At 33.9% G+C, this 26,795-nt stretch overlaps 3 protein-coding genes and 1 long non-coding RNA gene across 5 annotated transcripts; 3 read left to right on the top strand and 1 right to left on the bottom strand.

The window, feature by feature from the left end:
• Nucleotides 1-1,903: 1,903 nt before the first annotated feature.
• Nucleotides 1,904-6,174, top strand: LOC140825712 (serine decarboxylase-like). The gene is made up of 7 exons (XM_073187640.1): nt 1,904-2,062; nt 2,165-2,500; nt 2,905-3,240; nt 3,646-3,877; nt 4,514-4,707; nt 4,854-4,990; nt 5,438-6,174. Exons 2-7 carry the CDS (start codon nt 2,173-2,175, stop codon nt 6,002-6,004), a joined length of 1,794 nt encoding a protein of 597 aa, XP_073043741.1. The 5' UTR covers nt 1,904-2,062; nt 2,165-2,172; the 3' UTR covers nt 6,005-6,174.
• Nucleotides 6,175-7,663: 1,489 nt separating this feature from the next.
• LOC140825711 (uncharacterized) lies at nt 7,664-8,668 on the top strand. Of its 2 annotated transcripts, none has more exons than XR_012116729.1 (2): nt 7,664-8,174; nt 8,259-8,668. It is a non-coding gene; the product is annotated as an uncharacterized lncRNA (long non-coding RNA). The 2 variants fall into 2 exon arrangements; XR_012116728.1 differs by having other exon boundaries at nt 7,664-8,182.
• A 189-nt stretch (nt 8,669-8,857) lies between these two features.
• Nucleotides 8,858-16,427, bottom strand: LOC140825709 (uncharacterized). Its single transcript, XM_073187639.1, has 7 exons — nt 15,707-16,427; nt 14,145-14,223; nt 11,945-12,090; nt 11,190-11,313; nt 10,790-10,975; nt 10,070-10,141; nt 8,858-9,968 (listed from the first exon to the last, which is right to left on the bottom strand). The coding sequence occupies exons 1-7, from the start codon at nt 16,162-16,164 to the stop codon at nt 9,138-9,140; spliced, it is 1,896 nt and encodes a 631-aa protein (XP_073043740.1). The 5' UTR covers nt 16,165-16,427; the 3' UTR covers nt 8,858-9,137.
• A 5,923-nt stretch (nt 16,428-22,350) lies between these two features.
• On the top strand, nt 22,351-24,639 carry LOC140825708 (uncharacterized). The gene is made up of 3 exons (XM_073187638.1): nt 22,351-22,553; nt 22,625-22,672; nt 22,865-24,639. Exon 3 carries the CDS (start codon nt 23,123-23,125, stop codon nt 24,416-24,418), a length of 1,296 nt encoding a protein of 431 aa, XP_073043739.1. The 5' UTR covers nt 22,351-22,553; nt 22,625-22,672; nt 22,865-23,122; the 3' UTR covers nt 24,419-24,639.
• Nucleotides 24,640-26,795: the final 2,156 nt, after the last annotated feature.

Here is a 26,795-nt window from a genome sequence, read left to right as displayed (position 1 = left end):
ACGATCTTCTTTGTTATTTCAGGCTCAGGGTAACTTCAAAACCCTGAGCCTGAAATAACAAAGAAGATCGTTAAGAGGGGACCAGGAGGGTGTCCTGGCGTAGCCCCTCCGACGCTCAAGTCAGTGACTGAGGATATATGGGGGGAGCAGCTAAGGGTGCTGCTGAAAACAATATATTGAATCCCTCAACTGAACACTCAAACCTAGTATTTATAGGAGAATACCTGGGCCCTTGGTGGGCCTGTCTTCCATTTGGGCTAGAGATGAGCCAAGGGTAGTGGGCTCATCCATGGGTATCAAGTCATATATTCTTCCCCTATTATTTTGATTTCACAGAGGTTTGACTCTGACAGATTCAAGGTTGACGGAGCACTTTCAACATGATTAATTAATAAAATCATTCATTTGGGGACAGAGAGGAAGATATCAGTTCTGATTTTGGTTGGATACATTTACGAGTAATTTATAAAGCATACAAAAATCATGCATCCAACCTTGTCAGGTGGGAAGAATTTCTCTGGTAATAAAACCAATTTCAGCGACACGCAACACAAATTATTCCAAGAGACTATACCAATTCCTTTCTCAAACCCCACGTATAACGCAAATAATTTAGAATGACAACGATGAAGAAGCTCAATTTAGGAAATTATAGGCGCAAAACAAGCTGAAGCTCCAACTCTTCTCAAAAATGAGGATTTACAGCCACCTCTTCATTATCACTCTCCATCAAACTCTTATATATAATATACCCATCACTCCCGGTCACATCGTCCGCCACTTCCGTCGACCGGGGATGAACTCTCCTCATAGCTGATCTGATCCTTGTACCATTTTCTTCTCTGTAAATCATCAAATGTGAAAATTATTTAAAAATGACAAGTACGAAAGCACCAAAACATCCACTTATGGTTCAACTCTTGGGCTAGCAAAGCCCACTTGAGATATGAAAGTGGTTGTTTCTTGGGAACACAAACAGAAACGTGTTCCAGCGTGGATTCTCTTGGCCCACTTGATTCTATTTGCGAATATTCAATTGGGGAAAAGTACAACACCACGTCGTGGGTTCGGCTCTACCGGAAATAATTAGAAGGTTTACATAGGAGGTAAAAACTTGTGTGAGATGGTCTTATGAGTCGTATTTGTGAGACGAATATTTTATTTGGGTTATCCATGAAAAATATTACTTTTATACTAAAAATATTACTTTTTATTGTGAATATGAGTAGGATTGACCCGTATCACAGATTAAGATACGTGAGACGGTCTCATATGAGACCCACTCTAGTTATATTATATCTAGATATTTTAAAACTTATTATTATCTTGCATTTTTCACATGTGCATTTTTTTATTTTTTATTTTGCGCGAGAAACAAAAATATTATAATAACATAAAAAAGGTGGACAAGTTAAAGATCCGTCGTAGCTCGATGATTATACAACTCGAAGTTTTATATCATTATTTTATATATAAAATCTTCATAATTGTATTTTAAATCAAATCAAGTTTAAATCTAGCTTGATTAAACGTGTCGCCTTGGCTCTAAGATATGTAGACATCGCAACAAATATATGCTTTAATTTTATCATAATGATACATCACTTGTCCACGTTTATGTAATATTATTTGACGTTCTAAGTTTGTCATATACTATCCATGTAAGTACTAGGTGCAAGGATACGAATATTAACAAAAAAATTCGTGTACCATATATTTAAAATATTGATATTTATCCATTTTTTTCATAAATAGTTTTTATGTATATTTAGAATGTCATATTTGTTTGTAACAAATAATGCAAAATTTTAAATCAATTTTATAATTAAATAAACGAGCATTAATATGTTATCATCGTTTTTTTTATTAAAAAAAATATCGAAGAAGAGAATTCCATTTTGGTGACCAAAGGGCTTCCATTTAAATACATCTATATATAAGCAACCAGGGTAGCGAAACTTCCCAACAGTTTTGTGACACGTTCGTTCCATCAGCATTTCCTCTCCTCGCCAGCTACGATTTCGCCCGGTTCTTCAGTTTCTTCCTGTATTGTCTTTGCCAGGTGATAAATTTTTGTAGCCATTCGTTTATTTATTCTTTAATTAATTATTGAACTTGATCAAATGATGTGTGTATTCCCTCATTTTTTACTGATCTGAAACAGCTACGGTGATGGTTGGGACTGGAGTAGATATTGAAGCACCAATGGCGTTTAACGGAGATTTGGGGCACGAAAAATCTGCGGATCTTTTGGGCGTGGAGTCGTTTGATCTGTCGGCGGTGGTAGCGGAGCAAGTGCCACCGGTGGTGGATTCGGGTACACATGACGATGGAGAGAAAAAGAGAGAGATAGTTTTAGGGAAGAACGTGCACACCACGTGCTTGGAGGTGACGGAGCCCGACGCTGACGATGAATCGACGGGGGATAAGGAGGCGTATATGGCCAGCATATTGGCCAGATACCGCAAAACGCTCGTCGAAAGGACCAAGCACCATTTAGGTATTCTAGACGCATGTCTATCTACGGAAATTTGTGCAACCATTTACATAAGTTGAAACCGCAGAAGTCGATTGAAACTGCAGAAGTCGAAGCAATTACCACTGAACTAGTGGTTAAAAGAAATTTTTGACGCCTAAATTAAACTGAATTTAGTGTGGATTATTGTCTAATTTGGGACGACAGCACCGAAACACCAGAGAGATTTGTTGCACTTTGGTTCTTGGTTTCTTTAGGTGTTATGGAATGTCTTTACAATTTTTTGTTTTATGCTTTTGACAGCTCGTACCTGCTGGTAATATGTTTTGCGGGAGTTTCTTACGAAAGCTCCCCCCACCCCCCCCCCCCCCCCCCCCCCCCCCGGTTCCTGATGTGTGTATCCCTCATTTTTTACTGATCTGAAACAGCTACGGTGATGGTTGGGACTGGAGTAGATATTGAAGCACCAATGGCGTTTAACGGAGATTTGGGGCACGAAAAATCTGCGGATCTTTTGGGCGTGGAGTCGTTTGATCTGTCGGCGGTGGTAGCGGAGCAAGTGCCACCGGTGGTGGATTCGGGTACACATGACGATGGAGAGAAAAAGAGAGAGATAGTTTTAGGGAAGAACGTGCACACCACGTGCTTGGAGGTGACGGAGCCCGACGCTGACGATGAATCGACGGGGGATAAGGAGGCGTATATGGCCAGCATATTGGCCAGATACCGCAAAACGCTCGTCGAAAGGACCAAGCACCATTTAGGTATTCTAGACGCATGTCTATCTACGGAAATTTGTGCAACCATTTACATAAGTTGAAACCGCAGAAGTCGATTGAAACTGCAGAAGTCGAAGCAATTACCACTGAACTAGTGGTTAAAAGAAATTTTTGACGCCTAAATTAAACTGAATTTAGTGTGGATTATTGTCTAATTTGGGACGACAGCACCGAAACACCAGAGAGATTTGTTGCACTTTGGTTCTTGGTTTCTTTAGGTGTTATGGAATGTCTTTACAATTTTTTGTTTTATGCTTTTGACAGCTCGTACCTGCTGGTAATATGTTTTGCGGGAGTTTCTTATGAAAGCTTCCCCCACCACCCCCAGTCACTTGACACCGTCTTAATCCATGGTTCTTATCGTCTCTTAATTTGTTTCTTTTCCGACAGGATATCCTTATAATTTGGACTTTGATTATGGTGCACTTAGCCAGTTACAGCACTTTTCTATTAACAACCTTGGAGATCCGTTCATTGAAAGCAACTATGGTGTGCACTCAAGACAGTTCGAAATTGGTGTTTTGGATTGGTTTGCCCGTCTATGGGAGATTGAAAAAGATGATTATTGGGGATATATCACTAATTGTGGAACTGAGGGCAATCTTCACGGCATCCTTCTAGGGTGGGTGTCTCTGGTCTGTCTTTGAGGTTCTAACTACTATTTACAGAGGTTTCTTTATAGATTTGGACCAATTATCTTTCTGGTTATTCACATGTTTCGAGACATTGAGCAACTAGTTTTACAATCACAGTTCATCCCTATGAGGGATGATATTGTTAAATCAATATGCTAATACATGTGTTAATTAATTGTTTCATAAACTATTCTGAAAAGTGTTTTAGAGGGAAAAAAATGCTCAAAAAGCTAAACTAACATATGCTTATGAAAAATGCCATTTTCCCCTTTTAGTTATATATCTGGGGTAAATAATTTTTTGTAACTATTTTAATTTTTTCAACAGTTATTGTAAATATTAAAATTTGTAATTTAAAAAAATAAATTGTTAAAATAGAAGTTTGTTTGATTCAAATTACAATTCTAAACCACTATTTGCAAGAATCTGGTCTCGATTCTGACTTTTGAACGAAAAATTATGAACAGTGTTTGTTTAAGTGTCAATTTGCGTGACTTTCTATGTTGGCAATAACTTGAACATGGCCTTTGCTGCTTTTCGGTTGTGCCCAAGCAGTGTTCACCTGGAAAGCTTTAAGGTCCGTACTTCATAATAAGTAGATCATTCTTTATTCCATTGTACAGGAGGGAAGTGTTTCCTGATGGAATTTTGTATGCATCGAAAGAATCACACTACTCTGTGTTCAAAGCAGCAAGAATGTACAGAATGGAATCTGTGAAAGTCGGGACTCTGTTAACTGGGGAAATAGACTGTAATGATTTTAAAACTAAGCTACTTCCAAACAAGGATAAACCAGCAATCATTAATGTCAACATAGGTAATTTCTTCTCTCTTTTCTGCCTCCAAGTCTGATACTCACTAATGTTTGTTCACTATGTGAAGTGAGATTTCCTTAAACAACTGTAAATATGGCTAAACATTGTTGAGTTATATCCCTGTTTTGATATGATATCTGCATTGCAGGAACTACTGTTAAGGGGGCTGTTGACGACCTTGATCTGGTTATACAGACGCTTGAAGAATGTGGGTTTTCACATGATAGATTCTATATCCATTGTGATGGTGCTCTTTTTGGGCTCATGATGCCATTCGTCAAAAAGGTGTGCTCATTGTGCTTGCTCAGCTTCATTGTTATCTGTGCATTACAATACTAGTGGATGCGATTATTTATGCTGCATATCATTTCTGACATTGATCCTCCAAAAGCACGCAGCTGTAGGATCAAATATCTGCTCTTGGGGAACAATTTTTGCCATGAAATATAGCCCTGTAAAATAGTTATTGGAGAATTAAAACCTAGTGCTTTATTTAAGAAACTCTAGGACTAGGAGTTAGAAATGAAAAGTGTCACATCATCGACTGTTGTCATTTCGAATGCCGGTAAAAGAAGAGTAGAGAAAACCTAAGAGCCGACTTCTCGTCACATCTGAGGACCATGGGGATGCAATTTTTTAGGTTCTCTGGCATTTTACTTCATTTCGTTCAAGTTTGTTTAGGAATTTGGTTTACCACTCTTCTCTCTCTTAGTTCTTTGGGTCTTATTGCAGGCACCCAAGGTTACATTCAAGAAGCCCATTGGCAGTGTCAGTGTATCTGGCCACAAATTTGTGGGATGCCCCATGCCTTGTGGTGTGCAACTCACAAGGCTTCGACACATAAACGTCCTTTCAAGGAACGTAGAGTATCTCGCCTCACGAGATGCAACAATCATGGGCAGCCGCAATGGCCATGCACCAATTTTTCTCTGGTACACTCTGAACAGAAAAGGCTACAAAGGGTTCCAAAAGGAAGTACAAAAATGCTTGAGAAATGCTCATTACTTGAAAGACCGCCTCATCGGAGCTGGCATTAGTGCAATGCTCAATGAACTGAGCAGCACTGTGGTGTTTGAACGACCTCGAGATGAGGAATTTGTTCGTCGTTGGCAACTTGCCTGCGAGGGAAATATGGCCCACGCAATTGTGATGCCTAATGTCACTCTTGAGAAGCTGGATTACTTTCTAAATGAATTACTTCAAGGTCGATCGCTTTGGTACTGTGACGAGAAAGTTCAGCCCCCCTGTCTTGCTGCAGATATAGGGTGTGACAACTGCTGCTGCGTTCTTCACAAATAATCGGTTTTCTTGGCCTTCTAGATGTGTTCTTCACAAATAATCAGTTTTTTAGGCCTTCTAGCTAGATGATTATCATGTCTATTTTTGCTCCTGGAGAACCCTGTTATGTTTTTTGTTTTGTAAGACACTGTTTTGGTCGCTACAACTAAATTCTTAAATCATTTTTTGAAGTGCCTCACTCTTCCGATATAGTTAAGTATTTGATGCAACGAAATAAAATTTATTACCTGAACCAAGCAAATCCAGGGGATATAGGAAGTCAAATCAGGTGCGTAGACGTTGATCCTGTGAACTCTAATAAAAATGGTGGATTGTCGCTTATGTCGTGAACAAAGAGTAGGGACGAGGAGTACTCGGCGAAAATCCTTTGATGCACAAGCAAGCGCTACCCCAAACCAAATCGAATAAGAGAACTCTTTTGAGAGCAAAGGAGAAGTTAATTCATTTAGAGATGAATGATCTATTTATTAGATTTTCTACGATGGAGAAATGAGACTTCCACTTAATGAACCCTAATTTTGGGCTCAATACTTATGACGTAGGTTTCTAATGATTTTTATACAAGAACTCCAATTAATTTAATGAATATTTATTTAAAATGTTATAACTCAACATAAGCGGCAGGATATCTGATCTAGGTGCGTAGACGTTGCTTCTGCGAATTTACCAGAAATGGTGAATCGTCAACTGTCTCAGAAATAAAACGTTAGATACGAGGACCCAATAAAAATCCTCCGACATTCAAGTCAGTGGTGCCCTAAGCCAGATCTTCCGTGACTTTTAGTTGTATGATCAGCATTTCTGATTCTCGGGTTTTGTTCTATGGATTTAAAAGGGGTCCGATATATCATTACGGATATGCCTTGTATGTAGTACGGGTTTGATAAATGTTTAGTTTCTTGATGTTGAAGTTAAAAGTTAAGCAAAAAATGAGTTTAGTTAAAAATCCTGAATTTGGAAATTTAGTGTTTTTTTTCTTTTTTATGGACTAAAATCCAGTTGAAAGTTTTTTTGTGGATTTGAAGTTGATAATAATTGCTTGCTGTTGATTGTGAAAAAGTAGGAGCAATAAGAAATGAAATTATTGTTTTTAACGGTACGTAGACCTTGATGTGAAGAAGGATGAATCATTTCCTTTTATATATTTATGATGATTTTGTAATTGATTGATGATCTTTACTTTCCCATACGAATTTGATGATAGCGTGAAAGGGAAATCTATCAAGATCTTGCGAAAGTAAAGGTGGAGTAGAGAATCCATATAGAAATATAGTTCATTGTCTACGAGTGCATTTGATGAAGAGTGGAGTTCAAAGTAATTCTTTGTTTTTCGATATCGTTATTTTCCTAACTGTTTTGGATTAGTTTCTTAAAGAAAGATTTGCCTTTCTTCATGCTCTTTTTTAGCCCGGACATGTTACTCCGTTTTGCTCTATTAACAGCTTGATACAGTATGGCTGGTGGAGTGGATATTCAACCCCTTGTTTTTTATAATGGTACTGGAATGGTCAAGGTAAGCTCTTGACAATTGAATCATATGGGATGAGCGATGGTATTGATGTTGCGTGATGTATAGTCAGCTGATGAGATTGATGCAACTCTCAGGAACTATATACAATCAACATGAGATATCTTAACATACACCAGTGTGGAGACATTAACCGGTGGCCAGGTTCAACACATAACAGGTGATACTATGTTAAACATTGGGACGACATGGAGAAGACTTGGCACCACACGTTCTACAATGAGCTCCGTGTTGCTCCCGAAGAGCACCTCTGTTCTGTTCCCAGAGGCACCTCTTAATCCCAAGGCAAACAGAAAGAAATGACTCAAATCATGTTTGAGACCTTCCATGTGCCTGCCATGTATGTCGGTATCAAGGCTGTCCTTTCACTTCCACTAGTGGCCGTACAACTGGTATGTACTCGATGGATCCTTGAAACAACGTGACTACGTGAAGTGTGCCGAATTTGCTCATCTACTAGAAGGTACTTTCTCATGTGATGGGGTGAGCCACACTGTTCCTATTTTTGAGGGGTATGCACTCCCACATGCTATTCTACAGTTGGATCCATATTCCAACATGTGACTCTTTATTTTTTCTTAAAGCTCGTCATATTCACATCCGTCTTGTGTTGCCTTCAATCAGCCGAAGATATCCAAAAATGTGAAAAAGCAAGTTTGTATATATGCATATATGTGTGCGTGTTCTTGGTAATATGATATCGCTGATATTTTTTTATTTGTGCAGATGTGGATCTCAAAGGACGAGTATGATGATGAATCTGGTCTTGCAGTCGTTCACAGGAAGTGTTTTTAAGCTGGTGAGTCATTTGTTAGCAGAAAAATATGGCATTCTTTAAACATATTGGTTGTGTTCTTTTTTTTTTCGTTTCAGGGACCGCACTTCTCAGTAGATACGGATACATACATATGGTATTCGATCAAAGTGTGGGTTGGCGTGCAGTCCGTGAAAATTATTTGTGAGGTCTTTCTTTGTGCTGGTTCTGTTTGGCAGTATGCTGTTTTTTTTTTTTCCTTTTTTTAAAAAAATTGAGTGTAACCGAGAGCCATGTTATATTTGTATGGCTCGATTAATGTAGATTTAGAGATCTATGCTATATATTAATAATGATATTGGAATGGAATGGATTTGTGGCAGTTGTTCTGTTCTTCACGAACTCATTACATCACGGGTATCATTTATTCGTATAACTTAACGGGGCTCTCTTCCACGGGAAACGGAATAAGATGCAACTTATTAGATAGGAGAACCAAAATCGCTCTGCTAGTACATAACATTTAAGTGAATTGAATAGGAAAAATAAATAGTTTAATCAAAAGCAGAGGTAGTGAACTACAAGTCCAGACCTTTAAAATAAGTATCAACGCCATAGCCAGTTCTTGAAAGAACTTCCTAATTAATGGCCATCGACGGCCAAAAATCTGTGTATTACACTCATTTCTTGGAAGTTTAAATAATTAATTGAACAGAATCTGTTTTCTCAAATCCTAAATGCTACAACACCACAGATCAAACAATCTAGTTTGCATCTCACATGTAAAGCCGCAAGGGGACCACTCAACAATGATTCATGAAATCATCAATATAGAAACTAATAGACACAACTCATACGATACTAGGTGCATCACCGTCCCAGTTGCAAACAGCACGTCTCCAACGTGTTCTGATGCAATCCACCAAGGGAGCATGTTGAGCAGGTTGAGGCTTGGATACTTCAATTGAGATCTCCTTCCCACCGGGTTCATTTTTCACCGATTCAGTGGACACTTGCACATCCGCCAAGAATTCCTCTGGTGTCCACCTCGGAGGAACTGAGACGCTCAATTTTGTTAATCTTGGTCTTTGAATAGGATTCTCACTTCCAAGTGACGCTAGGGAACCATTACCAATTGATTTTGCAATCCCATTAAAATGGTAGAGATCAAAGACTTTCTTACCCATCAAACCAGTTGCATCCTTGACCCCCCCTAAACTCTTGTCTAAGTCCAGAAGTGACAGCCAGAATTCGCTCCATACGATGAAACCAGTGCTGCAGAGATGCTCAACCTTATCGGGTGGAAGATTAATGCAGGTTTCCTCAGTGACATGATGGAAGCCTTCAACACTAATGAACCCACCACCTCCACTCTGATCTTGGGCATCAAAAGCCCTCCGAATCTGTGTTTCCCTACGCTCAAATTCATTCTCCTCCTGGACTTTCGGGTCTAGAGCAAACAAGACTGTGTAGTGGGATTCACTTCCAATAACCCATATCGGCCACTTAGGGCATTTCAGATACTGGCCAACCTTGCAAAAATTAAGGGACTCTAGCAGGGTGAGGAACCCGACTTCCACAGTTGTTGAGATACCTTTTACAAACATGCCACTGCCTAAGTCCATCTTCCCATCAAACACATTAGCGACGGCACTTCCAGAAAGTAAAAGGTTGACGATTTCCTATTTGAGAAAGAACATGTTAGATGCGAACTGTTCCAGTAACTATGCAAAACCACCACGATTATCCAACCGAAATGAAATTATCAGCAATCTGTGGTCACCTGAGATGCATGCCCAAATGGGGCAGTGACTAACGGTTGACCGGGGTCATCCCTGTCTTCTTGAACATTGTCCTGATGGAAAAACAGGTACTGAATACATTAACTTACACCATTAACAAATTAGAAGGGCAAACAAAGAATACATTCAGTGATTTGAATAAGAATATTAAGGCACATTAGGTGTTGATTTTGAAACGTAGTTTAGATTAGTATACAAGATATCAGAAGCCTTCATTTCTTCCACGACCAATGGATGGAGATGATTTTGAGCGGTCAAATAGAGTTCACATAAAGACAAAATAATGTCTCTTGGAGAAAACATCAAATCATCAAAAATTGGTAAACAAACCTGTCTTCTTCATGTTGAGAAGCGGAAGTCCTTTTATTAATAGGTGTTACCAAGTAAAGTGAATATATAACAATATTTTGTTAATATTTAGCAAAGTTACCTCTAACTTGAAAGGCTATTGAAAAGAAAGGGGCACTGTCCGAAAAAAGGAAAAAGAAAAAGACAGAAAGGGGCAAAATCATAGTCACTTCCTTAAGTTAAAAGGCTCAGCTAGCATCCGAATTCCAATTATTGTTTGTTGGTTAAGAACAGTTTCAGCACATTATTTATCTTTAAGGTCAAATTTATATCACTTGTCAATGAGGTACCATTATTCCTCGGTTATAGATTTTGTGAAAAAGCATGATTTAACATGAGAAAGAATAGCATACCAGTCCTCTGGAGAGCAAGGCAGCTATTAAAAAGAGCATTGCTCCCATACGACTTCGAAAAATAGGAAGCATTGCTTCAAGTTTTTGAAATGCACTCAACTGTGAAGTGCAGGTGTTGATTCTCAAAACCTTCAGCAAATCAGAACCAGATTCAAAAGAAAGACCTTCAAGTGCTTTTGCCAATACCTGTGCCGCAAGTTACAAACAAATTGAGAGAAAGAATCATGTATTGATCGATGGTAGATATCCTACAAAATTCTCACCAAGCATACTACTTAAATAACTTAAATGGCAACTTCATTATCAATAAAATATTTCACATAAACGAGCAATCACAAAGGTTTTAGTGCAATTAAATGCCATAGAAACTGTGAGAAAAGTAAATGAAGTCTGAATTTACCTCATCCTTAGACCCATCGATGGACTCAACAGTATCACCATCAAGAATATCCAGAGATGCTATCACCACTCTTTCATTACTTCCACACAGAAAGAGTATCTCACTCATACTCCTCACCAAAGCTCTGTCCAAATATAGAAAAACTTACTTGCGTAACAACAAAGATTTATAATTAGTAAAAAGAATCAAATCCAAAAATTAATTAGCATTGGTTTCTACAAAAAAAAAAGACCAAATAAAAATAACAGATGTCCCACCTCCTCTCAGTCAAGAAAATATTATTTACAAATAATTTCAGAGTATGGTGATTTAAAATTTTAACTATCGGTTAGTATGATATGTCAAACTTGAATTCAGGGTACAATGCACTAACTACTCTATAATACTCTAATGGAAAAAAAAATTATACTTTCTTTATCAGAAGTCACTACGATAATTCAACTAAAACCAAATCACTCTCTATTCTCTTCTCTCATCAAAGTTTTGATGCCTTTGTCCTGGTTAGCTTTAAAGCGGTATTAAGAAAAGATCCAACAATTTGAACAGGAAAATAATATATGTAAAAATAAGGATTCTTTATGTCTATTTGTAACCTTCTATCTAGAAGCCAGCGGTTTATTTGGTTATTTTATGCATAGACATATGAATTCATTAACTCTTTATCTTTTTTTTGCTCCTATCTAAAAGTTTCAGCAATTGAGACTAAAGCAGCACCAAGCAACACCATTAAGAAATAATTAAGAGGACTTCATTACCTTGATCTGTTTTCCTCTGTGAGATGATGAAAAATATCTGCTGCGGAGTCATTATGTGTAACACTTCTCGCGGCCATAACCGCGTGCAAGTTCGGAAAATTACCTGATTCCTCAGGAGAAAATAGGAGATATTTGAGTACAAAAGCCTGCAGAGAGAAGAGATTTTATTGTAAGGAGAGCATTATACTGTGAGATGCAGACATGAATAAGGTAAAAAGTGGAATTTTTCTTCCGCGTGTAGCACAAATGTAATGACCACTGATATACAACAATAATAACAAGTCGAATTTGAATTTCACTACTTCTGTATCAGGAAACTCAGAAAACTTTAGAAGCATCCTAAAACCCAAAACAAGAACTAGTGAGACCATTATCGATCAAGACTAACGAAGTGTTGATAGTAGAAACCAATGTTGGTGATTCAGTCATCCTTCTCTCCAATTTTTTCACCGTCCTTACACTTGGATTATATTTAATCTGATTTCCCAATTTCTACCCATACACACTTCACTTTGTCAAAGATACACGTTTTTTCTTTGTTCATGACCAATTTACTGCGAGAAACTTTTAGCACATCTCCCTAGACACACATAAACACATGGAAAAGGAAAACTAGCCTATAAGCGTCAACATTTTGACACTAAATAGAGCTAATTAATCCAACTTTTCCATAGCATTTACTCCACATAAGCGACCATGTAATGAAGTTGCATTGATTTTCAATCCTCAAACTACTAGTAGCATTGCTGCTCACTTCTAAGGAATTTAGCTCACACATAACTCAATTTTTTTTCTAACATAAAAGAGAAAAAAATTATGTAAAATGAACTAGCACCCATTATGAACCGCAAGAATCCAGGTAAGAGGACACCATAATGTTTAGTGAAACATTTTGTGAAAAATTACATGAGAAAATTGAATTAAAATTTTCATTCACGAGGAGGTCATGCTAGAACTAAGATCAAGACCATGGGTAAAGAACAAGAAAATCATGTATATGTTATTCTGGAAAAAAAAATATAATTTCTTGGAAAAATCATTGTAAATAACATTTTCAAGTTTTCACGTGCTTAACCGACTAGTTGGTTAATACTTAATTCTTTCCATCAGTCCATATGAACGAGGAATATGCCAAAAGAGATGGCATTATAAAGACTTAAATTTTTTTAAAAAAAATTATATGAACAGCCTAAACTAAAGGCGATCTCCACTAAAACGATTTTTTATTATTTTTCAAGTTACTGTTTGATGACATATGAAATGGTGGTGCGGAATGATAGTTCAGCAAAAGATATCAAATTACATTTCCACGTCAAGTTAAAATGTACGATCAAAATGGACAAGACTGACCAATTTACTATAGCTGGCAAAATACATGGAAGGAGCTAATAATTTCAACCTAAGAAGCTCATAAGATGCGTAGTGTCATTGAGAAAAATGATGACCATATTTTAGGCTTTTAGCTGGTCGAGTTATCATGCCTGATCGATGTAAGGTGTTGAGAATTAACAAAACATAGTTGAAGTCGAAAGTTACTCCATTCCTTTAAAAAAGAAAACGAAAGTTACTATATATGCTATATGTTTAGCACAACGTAAATCCAAAATATTAACATCTGACAACAAAAAGTTCAACTCAAGCGAACCAAAGATAAAAGGACTTTTTAAAGCTAGAACAACCACCACACACTTTTGTTCTAGCTTTTCCATGACTTTGTTAATTATCTATGCGTATACATGTTCGATCGGGATTTGGGAAACACCATAACGGATAACATCAAGACGAGCTATGAACAATAGAATTTTGGTCAAAAGCTCGCCAATGAAACAAGAATTACGAGCATTTTACAAAAAAGAATAACTTCTATGTAAAGTTGAGAATCCTGAAATATCGTATTGGCATCTGAAAGACAGAGATGTTAACACATAAGTTTCCAACAAACAACAAATACAACCCGATATCTTTCTTTGGTAGTAGCACAGTTAAATAAAAAGAATAGCGAAGTAAATAAATATAACATTGATTGAGCTACAATACCTCCCCCGGATTTTAGATGCTAGAGGTTTTTTTGGCTCTTTCTATATTTTTAATGTTCCAACAATTTAGACAAAAGATCCAAAAGTCTAAAACATAATTACATAGAAGAACCTTCTAGGTTCAAGTCATACTAGCAATGTCAAATTAGAAATAGCATTGTTACTTGTACAGCTGCTAACACGCCACATGGCCCACCCTCATGCTGCACTAATCCCATAGATGTTTCTGGATCAGGACTAAACCTGCAGAGGGAGTTTTTGTTCCAAAGCATTAGAAAAAGTATATGGACAAGCTCATTTTTTGGCCAATGAGCCATCGAAGTACTAAGGTCAACTCACAAGGAGAATTGTCTGCTTTAAAAATAAATAAAATTCAACAAAATCACAGTGCAACATAGATATGCTCATGAAAATTGCATTAGCAAAATATTTGAGACAAAGAGACCGTGATACTAACATGGCCATCAAATATATATTAAATGTGTCGTACTAACATTTACATTTCCAAGTTCCTGACATCTATATATTGAGATTCTTAAAAGTTCTTTGAGCCTTACGTATGGGTGCATGGTTCCAAACATAATGTAGAGTCAAGACTGAACAGCAATATAAAATCTGAATGGCCTTGAAGAAAATCAGGCATTTGCAACATTAGTTTCTTTTCACGTGAAAGAAAAGAATTTGATAAAATTAAACCCATAAATTCAAAATGGTTGTTAAAGGTGGACAAAAATCCAATTTTTCAGCTGTCAACACCTCTATATGCCGTTAATCTATCATCACAGGAAAGATATCTAAGAAAGTACAAATTTCAAACTTGTCAATACATGGTTTTCTTAAATCGCCAGTACATGAAATTCTGAACTATGCCATGTGTCCCACATTTAAGAAAAGAACACTTGACAAAAGTTGCCTGATCAAAATAACAATATAATCATACCATCCTTCGGACTATGGTGGAAAACAAACTAGAAATCGACTACAAAAAATTTGACCTTGAACTCAGTCGAGCTCAAAATAATGGAGCTCGAGCGTGAGGTCTTTAGACCTCAGCTTACAAGTTGGCTCATGAGTTCAGATTGCATTGTCAAAATTTGTTTAAGAGCATTTTAGCAAGGTTAGATCATTCAAGCTTGAGATCTAACGTGCTAATGAGGCCCCACAAATCCTTAGCTCGATGAACTTGAATTCAGCCAACTAAACTCATCGTATACCCTGTTTCAAACATAATAAAAAAAATTACTACAAAAACTTTGCACGAAAGTTCTATTTTCAACATATTAACTACTGCATAATATAGCAAAAGCCAAAAGCACAAATGGAAGATTAAAAAAAGGATGTCATCAATGCGACTTTTTTATGTCATCATTGATCGAAAAAAGTTCAAAAAGCTTCCAACTATATTCTTATTTAAGACTCACATGCTAAATGCTCTTACCCCTTCAAATTCAAGACAAATCGAAAAAGGATTCCAGCATTACCATCTTGAATACAGGTGTGAGATGCATAATGATAACAAGAAACTACGGCACCAAACCGTTAATAAACCCAAGAAACATATAATACCCATCATCATCAACTGAGTGACCAAGATACACATTAAATGTCACAGAAAGACAACTTCATCGTGTTTCCATCAACCTATAAACCCTTATTCAAAGTCAATCTACGATTTCTAAAATTTCTAATGACATTAATTTCAATTCGTTTATTCAAACAATTTTACCTAATTCCCTGATTGCTCCACTGCGCAAGCACATCTCTACTAACTCTGTTCCCAAAAATCATCGAGAAGAGCTTATTAGCCTCATCTCCCGATAACAAAGCCCCAAGACTTTCACTTTTCACCTCGGCTTTCTCCAAGTTGATACCCTTGCCTTTCTTCTCAGCTTCTAAACCCCTAATTTCCACATCCTTCACCTTCCCCACATTCTTCACAGCACTCGTCGCCATCTGCTTCTCCGCAGCATTCTTAGCTGCTGCCATCCGCTTCTCCGCAGCAGCAGCCATCAATTCCCGCTGCAACCTTCGATTCTTTACCTCAGGCGATTCCTCCGAAGGAACCGCCTCGCTACCAACAGGTGTATTTTCCATCGGCTTGCTCCTCTTTGGCTCCGGTGACTCGTTCTGTTGCATGCTCAGTCTCAATGCCATCTTCAAATCCTCCTCCTCTTGATCCGCCATTTACATATGTACAGATCGAATTACAAAAATCAATCTCCAACATGAAAATCAGATTCCCACTCGAGATTAAACTTCAATAATCGAGTAACTAGGGTTTCAAATTCAATCCGAGGAACTTAGGTCCCATTGACAAAAATTGATCCAATCACCAAAAATTATTCTCGAACATTAACCAAATGGCAAATGTAATATTATATATATATATTTATATATACATATATATATAATCTGACACACAGAATCGGGAATGGTGACAGGGCTTTAAACTGAAATGAACGGAAAATTGTCAGGATGTAAAAAATAGTAAACGACGTCGTTCTCTTCAATCTTGACATATAACCAAAAAAAAATTTATTATACGAAACCATTTTTATAATTTTAAATTTTAATATAATATTCAAATTTTTCACAAAATATCATTCTATACAAATTTTTTAATATATACATTGCATCATGTGAGAAAGTTCATTAGTATATATTAATTGTTATAAATGATTTCTTTTATATATATATATATATTCTTTTATATATATATATATATATATATATATATATATATATATCTTTATATATATATATATATATATATATATATATATATATATATATATATATATACTTTATCTTTGAGTTCGATTATATTCACAACAGTAATTGTACGCTGAAACAAAATTGAATTTTGTAAGCAAAAGCCTGCCTTACGTTTTTCATATAAAATACGCAGATAGTTTTCAGAAATCGTGTTATTGCTTATTGCATGCAATCTTTCAAGTATTGATTGTATAATACATATACGAATTTGATATATTAACATAAAGGTGAATGGTGATTGGTGCCCAATGATTTTGATCTAAATTATATGGACCATATGTCAATAAGACATAAATGTCAATTTGATCATTTATACATAGATGATAGTAAATGTTTTTTTTTAAAAATAATTATACAAATGTTTTCTTTAAAAAATAATAATTTAGGAAGATGTAGGATCGAGTGATTACCACTTTACCAAAAACTATAGTTAGTAGTAATGATGCAACTCAAATCTTTTAAACCGTACAGCAGCTCAAGCACCACAGTTCGATCGCTCTACCAAGCAGGGACTATTATTGCACCCAGTAATCTCCCTCCCAATAATTGCACTCCTTGCAATCAATGAGAATCGAACCCATGACCTTGGCTCTGATATCAATTGTAGGACCGAGCGCTTACCGCTTTACCAAAAACTATAGCTAGTAGTAATGGTGCAACTCAAATCTTTTAAACCGTACAGCAGCTCAAGCACCACAGTTCGATCGCTCTATCAAACAGGAACAATTATTGCACCCAACAAAAAAAAGACTGTTTATATGAGTTTTCCGTCCGATGTTGAAACATGTGGCGTCACTTGACCAAGAGGGTTAGTTCATCATGGAAAAAAAACAGTTAGTATATATCTGACCAGGGTAATCATTTGAAATTTGTTATAAAAATTTAAAAAAAAATGAAAACTCAAAGTTTGGTTTTAACTGTCATGGTATACATACACATATTTTTAGTCAATTCATTTGTATAAGTCAAATTTATAGGGTTTTTTAATTTTTTCCTCTATGAAAAATGAAAGATACACAATATTTAGTAGATTAAAATATTAAATAATTGAATTTAACGGTAAATCGCTCAATAAAATAAAAAAGAAAACAAAAATTTGCTTTATTTTCGTGCAGAAAAAAGGTGTTTGAACTCTTTGAGCTTATATTTTTTTTCTTATATGAAAATCGATAAAAAAAAAGAAGCTATATTTGAGTATTAATTATTTCAAATCCAGTACTAATATATGTTTTTTGAGTATCAAAAAATATATAACAAATATTGATATTAATGATATATTTGTATTTTAGATTAAATCGGTACAAAACATTAAAAATATGACATTAATATATGATATCTGAGTATTAACTATTTTATATAAGATACAAAATATAAGATTTTGAGTATAAAACTGAAACAAATTTATTAATATCAACTTTTGTTGAACATGTTTGGGTATTCAAAAATCATATATTATTATTAGATCTGAAATAGTTGATACTCTAATATCATATATTAATATTATATTTTCAACATTTTGACTGATTTTCATGGTAAAAGACAAATGTATCATTAATATCAGTGTTTGACAGAAACTGAAAGTAAATTTAATTTTGAGTGTGAAGATTTAAAACAAATTTTCATTAAATTTAATTATTTTGATAATTTTAGAATATTAGTGACACTGTAATGATTGACAATGTTCTAGAAAATGTGAAGAGCGCCGAAGCATGAAAACGCAACTTCAAGCGTTTTAATCTTATACGAGATTATTACGAGTTTAGGAGTATAATTTTTTTTTAAATTTAAACAATAATTTAATTATCTCAAACAAATAAATTAAGTAAATAATACATAAATATAATAATTTTAAGTACGATGTAATAATATTTATCATATTATAATTCAATATATTTTATCATTAATTTCATCTCTTTTAATCAGATACAAACTCAATTTAATTATATTTAAAAAAACATTAGCATTAATATTTCTTATAGGCTGTGAAATTTCTATAGATACCAGATATTCATTATACTTACACTCAGCTATTCAAGCTTGTACATTGGTGGCATCACTTGCCAGTACAATTTATAATATATGTTTCTCTTCTTTTTTGTTGATGAATCTTGTTTAAAAAAGTCGTGCTTAAGCATTATGAAACACGATTATACGTTGTTAACATCACTTGCTAATAAAAATAGTTAATTTGTGTTTTCTCTTCTTCTTATTCATCAATTTTAATTTGTTTAACGGTTCTTTTAAGTCGCACTTTAGAGTAATTTTAGTATAAGTTAAGCATATTTAATGACGCTTAATATGATCGATTTTTACTTGTTTTTAATGCCTGAACGTTTAGTCAAAGTGTAACGCCTAAAGCAAATTATAAGACTTAGTTAAGCTTTTTAGAACACGGATTATCAATGGTATCGTTATTTTTCATATGTATTAAAATATATACTTCTATTTTATATTATATTATTAAAACACATTCCCCAATAGTAATTAACTTTCAATTGACTTGGTAAAATCTATATAATCTATACTTATATACTTATATATATATATATATATATATATATATATATAAAATTATTATTATTAAGGTTGAGAAGTATATAATAACTAACTGTTTTGTATAAACAAAAATTATCATTCTTCTCAAATTACAAAAATTCTATTTCATTTAATAAAAAATCAAAAAAACCTATTTTACTAAATGTGTATCTAATCTATATCCACCAATTTCTTAATAAAGTGTTTTTTTTTTTTTTTTCTTTTTCTATAATTTTGAATTTTAAATGGTCTTATATCTATAACATAAAAAATTATTATATAAAAACATTTTTATAGTTTTTTATTTTAATATAATATCTAAATTTTTCAAGAAAATATATTTGACACAAAATTTTAATTGTATGAATACATCACATGCTAAGTGACATTGATCTTAATTATAATCACAACTATGCCATTATTATATAAATTTATTGAAGTGGATCTCATATGAGACCGTCTCACATATCATAATCTGTGAGACGGATCAACCCTAACCATATTCACAATAAAAAGTAATACACTTAGCATAAAAAGTAAAATTTTTTCATGGGTGACCCCAAATAAGAGATATGTCTCACAAATACGACCCGTGAGACTGTCTCACATAAATTTTTGTCAATGTATTGATATGATCTTGTTCTGATGATTCGAAGATAGCCTTTAAAAAAATCTCTCACTCCTAAAGAGAAAAGATTTTAAATAAATATCATATTTTAAACTTATTTGAATATCTTTCTATATATAAATTTTATCAAATTTTCTTTGCACGCACATTTAGCAAAGGGAGATTTTCTTAAATAGATTTCATACAATTACTATAATCAATTTTAGCCTTTAGTTAAATTCATTTATCAAAATAATCTTTTTATCATATCAAATTACATAGATATCACTTATCACTTAAACTCTACTCACCATCAATTTCTTTATCTCAAACTATTTATTTGATTTTCGCAATTTCTCGATTAATCTTATGAACTCCATGCATTTGGACATAGACTGCTGATAATTTGAGATAATTCTTTTGTCAAGTATCATTTTTATGCATTTTATTTTTTTGAAGGTTTGTTGAGCATAGTCATAAACTTTAGCATTGAATAAAGCAGAGATTTAATTGAGACCGTCAGATTTTTGTTAATATTTGTGTAAACTCACATTGATGTAATTATTATGTTTCATAACCATGATGATTGATGATTTTATTTATATAATTTTAAACGAACAACAATTGTAATTAAAATATTATAACCTTGTTCGTATGCTCTAATTCAAACCAACAATTCATAATTTTATTAAAATATGTTTATTGATATAAGTAAGTAGTATTAAAAAAATTAATATATTATAAATTAAATAAAACAGAACAAATGTTAAATCAACTCTTAAATATAAATAATAGATAATTAAACAAATAAATCACAAAAATGGAGCATGTGTTTTCATAGAAAGATGGTATTTTAGGATTTTTTTTAATTAAATAAGACTAATGCAAAATGTGCAATAAAAAAGGCCATTTTTAAAATTATGACTTTGAAATATACTAGAATAATCAATTTCCCTTTAGCCTTCAGCAAATGCAATCTCTTCTCCTACACTTTGTTCTACATATTTATTTTAGTAACTAAATATCTTATTTTACTATTATTCAAATTAATCAATAATTTGTCTTTTACTTCTTGCTTTTATTATAATCCAAGAATATCAAGTATTTATAATATAAACTACTACTATACTTGAACTCGGAAAAATAATTATAATATAATAAAATATTATAAGTAATCTATATTAATTTATTAAGTTTGAGATACTGAGAGTAACTAAATTTGGTGTCATGGTCTGTTTTATTAATTATATATATTAATAAAATGATAAAATTTTAATGTAAGTTATATGTAGTTTAGTGGATAGTGTCATTATTTCTTGAGTTTTAGGTTATAAGTTCAATTTTTACTAAGGTTATCTTTTATTCTTTTATTTTTTAATTTATTTTTTAATGTATATATCAAAATTATATTATAGTCCCTTACTATTTCTTATAATTATATTTTGATCTTCATTTAAATATAAATCAAATGAATTATAAAAAAATTATACATACACGCAATGCGTGCGTCGGTGTACTAGTATTTAATTATGGATACCAACATTTCTATTTCTTATTAAAATTTCTTAAATCAAACATAAAAAAAACTTATTCCATTCAAACCTCAACGTCTTGTGTAAATGTTAAAATATATATTAAATTATAAAGCAAAACAAAACATTATATCCATTTTATTTTCTTTTTTTAAGAAAAAATCAAGATCGTTTTTTCTCTTTGAAGCAAAAAACCAAGGAAGTTTGTGCTGCTTACTTGTTGTCATTAAGGTATATTATTTTATCCATCTTTTTTTCTCGAAATCCATCTCAAATATTTATGTTCTAAGTTTTTTTTTTTCGATTCTCTTTACTTATTTGAAAATAGATACGTATGTGTTATTTCATTCGTAGCATACCAATATATAATGACTGAATATTATGTGAAAGTTTTAAAATTTTACGTAATTTTTACTTTTTGATTTTAATCAAGAAAATAATATGCAACTACTATTTATGAAGATAAGATGAAATTAATATATACATGAACAACTTTATGAAAAGTTCATGAATGATTTTCATGTCAATAATTAAAATACAAGAATTCCGCGAGCCATTTTTATTTTTGAATGCAGCTATCATTTTCAGGATAAAAGAATATATAATCAATCAATTACATGGGTAATTTCGTACTGAGCAAATAATTACTTCGATCATATGTATATTTTATTTTTTAAAAAAATAAATTTGCCAGGGTAAAACCTACTATTCAAATTCACGTTTCTTCTCTAAGATGATCGAGAAACTAAGAAATTAGACAAATTACATGAATCTGCGCTGTTGCTCAAAAAAATATATTATTTTTTTAATAAAGGTGGCAATCATATTCCTCCCAAGTTGCAAAAAATCTGTACGATAGTTACGCAAAACTAGGACTTATACAATACTTTTGAAGCTGAAGATTTAAGCTTTTTAGCCTTTTCTCTAGGAGATGCGTGTGTCTTTAGTGTGTGCGACATAAAAAAAATATGCTTTGTGGACCCTCGTATCTTACTGGCTTCCCATCCATGGCATCTTTTTCATCTTCAACAACCCTTTGATGCTCCTAAATTAGCTCTACCAATTTTTCTTCACATTGTGTATAAATTTCTCCACCTGGGAAGGGAAAAAACACATCCTTTGAGGTTTTATTATTTTTTCTCTTGAATCTTGAGTTTGGGATGTACTGTTACCCAATTTGGATCGATTCTTTCAGGTTTAATTGTCCGTGGTCTAATCTGGATTTGGAGTTCAGCTGTCTCATGTAAGTTCTTGACTGAAAGCAATTTTTATCCATTTTGTTCGGATCAAAGATTGTTACTTATTGGTTTGTTTGTTTTGAATTATTGGTGTCTGGTGTTGATGGGTTCTTCCCATGAGTAGAAATTCGCAGAATAAGGAGTGAAATACTTCTTTAAAATGATATATCTTTAAAATATTCTTATGCTTTTTGCAGCAAGCTTCTTCAAAATAATTTGAGATTTTAGCCTAGCCCTACAAAAATTTGGATTCTGCTTTAGGGATAAGGATAGATAAATGTACAAGGGTCTTATGAGGTGTAGATATCGAAACCTTGTTGATGGGAAAGACACCTGCGATTCAAAGGTTTCGAGGATGTCACAGATTAATATGTTTGGTGCCTGGAGATTTTAGGGACTATGTGGCGACTTTGATTGGTGGGTGGATGTGATTTATAGTTTTATTGAAAGGGAGTATGGAGGGGAATTCTTCATCAGGGAATCTGATGCAAGGTGGTTCTGGTTCTTATGGAGGTTTCGACTTGCACGGACCTTTGAGAGTTAATCCTCACCACCAGCAACATATATTTTCATTTAATCATCAACAAAACTCGAATCCGAGACAAGGATCATCAGTTGTTCAACCCCCGATTCATGAAAATTTCCCTCTTACAATTCGAAGCACCCAAGATTGTGACCAGACCATATCCTTGGCAGACTTTAATAAACTGGATCGGGGAAAATCCGCTAGTGATGAAGATGAGCCGAGCTTTACAGAAGATGCTGCTGATTCGAGCAAAGGAAAGAAGGCCGCTTGGCAACGTGTGAAATGGACCGACACTATGGTAAGGCTGTTAATTACTGCCGTTTCTTACATTAATGAAGTGGCATCCATTGAGTACGGGGCCGGTTCAAGAAGGAAATGTGCTAACTTGCAAAAAAAGGGGAAGTGGAAATCGATTTCAAAAGTCATGGCAGAAAGGAGCCATTTTGTTTCACCTCAGCAGTGTGAGGATAAATTCAACGACCTTAACAAACGATACAAGAGGCTTAATGAGATTCTAGGGAAAGGAACTTCTTGCGAGGTTGTCGAGAATCCAGCACTTTTAGATGTGATGGATCATATTTCTGAGAAGGCGAAAGAGGAAGTTAGAAAAATTTTGAGCTCAAAGCATTTGCACTATGAAGAGATGTGTTCTTACCATAATGGGAATCGGTTGCATCTTCCCCCTGATCCTGAATTGCAGCATTCTTTGCGGTTAGCACTTAGGAGTAGAGATGATCATGATGAGAATGACGTGAAACGACATCCACATCATGACAATGATGATGTGGATCATGAAATGGAAGTTGATGATCGGTATGAATGCGAGGATGTTCAATGGAACATGGCTAAGCGGGTTAAGTTATGTCAGAGTCATCGAGATTTTAGAATCAAGAATTCTCTAGATTGCAATAAAAGTTTCAATTCTCAGGCAGAAAATACTGATGCTGATGTGATTCAAGTGCCACCTGAAGGCACAAAAACAAATATGTCCCCGAAAGAGTGGATAAATGATCAGAACCTTCACTTGGAAGAACAAAGGCTACACATACAAATGCAAATGTTGGAACTGGAGAAAGAGAGGTTCAAATGGCAGAGGTTTTGCAGGAAAAAGGACCGAGAACTGGAGATGATGAAGTTGGAAATTGAGAGGATGAAACTTGAGAATGAGCGTATGGCTTTGGAACTAAAGCGAAAAGAAATGGGCATTGAAAATCAACCTATGTAAGCAAAGGGCCGCTAGAATTTGAGGATTTGAAACAACTGTTTCTTTTTTTGATCAGTTTGTATCCAGCTTAGGCGTGTCCTTTTGATTTAGATGTCAGAATCTGCATTTTATTTCAATATGTATCGTATTGAATGACATCTTTGCACTTGATAAAGGATTTGTGTCCATGTATGACTGTAACTTTTTACTTATAATTTAATAGATACAGGGCTTTAGTTTTATATACCGTTTCATTACTTTTTTTCCATCAAATCTTTCCTCAAATCCATTCGTCTGCATTTTGTCGAGTCCTAAGTCAAAGCTAGTCACTGTGGATTCAAATAGCTGCAGGGAAGAAACTGACTTCTAAGCTAGAGTTTGTGCTCATTATTTGTAGGAGTTGTATGTAAATGCTAACCGTTTCTTGATCATTTGCACCGTATATTCTGTTGTACCTTACTAGTCGAATTATTGCTGAGATATCAACACCTGTGGTTCACGGTAGTTGAAACATATACAAGCAGCTTATGATCTGGTTCTAAGGTATGAGTTTTGAGATGTTCAACCAAACCTCAACATGACTCCTGCTTTGCCTCTCGTTCGTGATGAAAACTCGAGAATCTTAATGGATTTTTTTTATGGAAAAACTGCATTTTTAGTTCTAGATATTTACCTTTTTGCGCTTGAGTCATGCTTTCACCTCTTATACGCGATGAAAACTCGAGAATCTTAATGATTTTTTTTAGGAAAGATTGCATTTTTAGTAGTTGATATTTTAGTCTTTTTTATCTGGATTACTGACATGACAACGCACATGTCAGCGTCATGTTGGCATCATATCAGCGCCACATCGTTGTCACGTCGAAAAAAAACTAAACGTAACAAACTAAGATTAAAATGCAATTTTCTATTTATGAGTTGGCGTCTCACAGATTTTAATTTGTGAGACGGGCAACCCTATTCATATTCACAATAAAAAGTAATATTATTAGCATAAAAAATAGTATTTTTTCATGGATGACCCAAATAAGATATCTGTTTCACAAATACGACCCGTGAGACCGTATCACACAAATTTTTGTCTTAATTTATAACCCAAATTTCTATCATGTATGCTCACCATTACTCGGTCTTGCATTTAGTCTGTTTATTTTACACAATATCCATGACTTAGGCTGGCGCGATGTGCAGGTTTCTTGGCTTGTCACTTTTTATGCTTTGCAAGTTACAATTCGTTAGTAACACAGTAAGTGTTCGTTTTCTTCTTCCCTTGGAGGGAATAAAGAACGTCTGCAACATCCAAATCCCGATTTACATAGATGCAATAAAGTTTTTATAAATTAATATTCGATAAATTAATAATATCTCAAAGATAATATTTTTCTTTCCAAATTTGTAGATATTTTATTATACCTTAATTGTTATGAAAATCGAATTGAATCGTGTTATATGGAATAACTCGAATACATTATATTTAATAGGGTAAAAAAGAAAGAATATGTCTATTGTGAGACAGTCTTACGAATTTTTATTTGTGAGACAGGTCAATCCTACCGATATTCACAATAAAAAATAATACTCTTAGCATAAAAAATAATAATTTTTCATGGATGACCTAAATAAGAGACCCGTCTCACAAAATACGATACGTGAAACTGTCTCACACACGTTTTTGTTAGAAAGAAAACGATGAAAACGAATGATTAACATATCATTCTCATTTATAGAATTATTAATTTTATTTCAAATCCCACTGTTTTTTTTTCTAGTTAAGAAAATATTCGACCAATCACAGGCTGGCTTTGAGGATTCATTGGATTTTACGCCATTTTTTACGGACAAATTGGCATTGAGTGCAAATAGGTGTACGTTTATCGAGTGTGTGAGAGTTTCCATATTAACGTTGTACTATGTGTGACAGTGTAGTCGAACAAAGTAATTGAGCAATTAAAATAATATTTTATTCATCATTGATTACGAAGAAGAATATAGGACGATAAAAAAATCGAAATCATAATATAAATTAAATTTTATTTGCATAATATACAAATTTGCTGCATTTGATTCAGTGTAATATAAAAAAAGAATCGACTGGCCTTTTAAAAAGAAATTGTAAAAAAATAAATAAATATGTCCTAAGTGGGGTGTATTCAATTCAGAGTTTTGATGCTTTTAATGACTTTTTTTAAATGATAGACTTTTATGGATTTGATAAATTTGTATTGACTTTTATGGAATCTCACAGATTTATAAACAGATTTACGTGGATTTATGTAGACTTTTTTGCAAGATTTTTATAGACTTTTGTAGATTTTTTTTTTATAGAATTTTATAAATTGTGTACTTAACTATTACATGTGATTTTTTATTAATTTCTTTGAACCAATAATTAATTGAG

Source organism: Primulina eburnea, chromosome 3 (assembly GCF_022965805.1).
Source record: "Primulina eburnea isolate SZY01 chromosome 3, ASM2296580v1, whole genome shotgun sequence".
Classification (NCBI taxonomy): Eukaryota; Viridiplantae; Streptophyta; class Magnoliopsida; order Lamiales; family Gesneriaceae; genus Primulina; species Primulina eburnea.
This window is presented reverse-complemented; position numbering and strand designations above follow the sequence as displayed.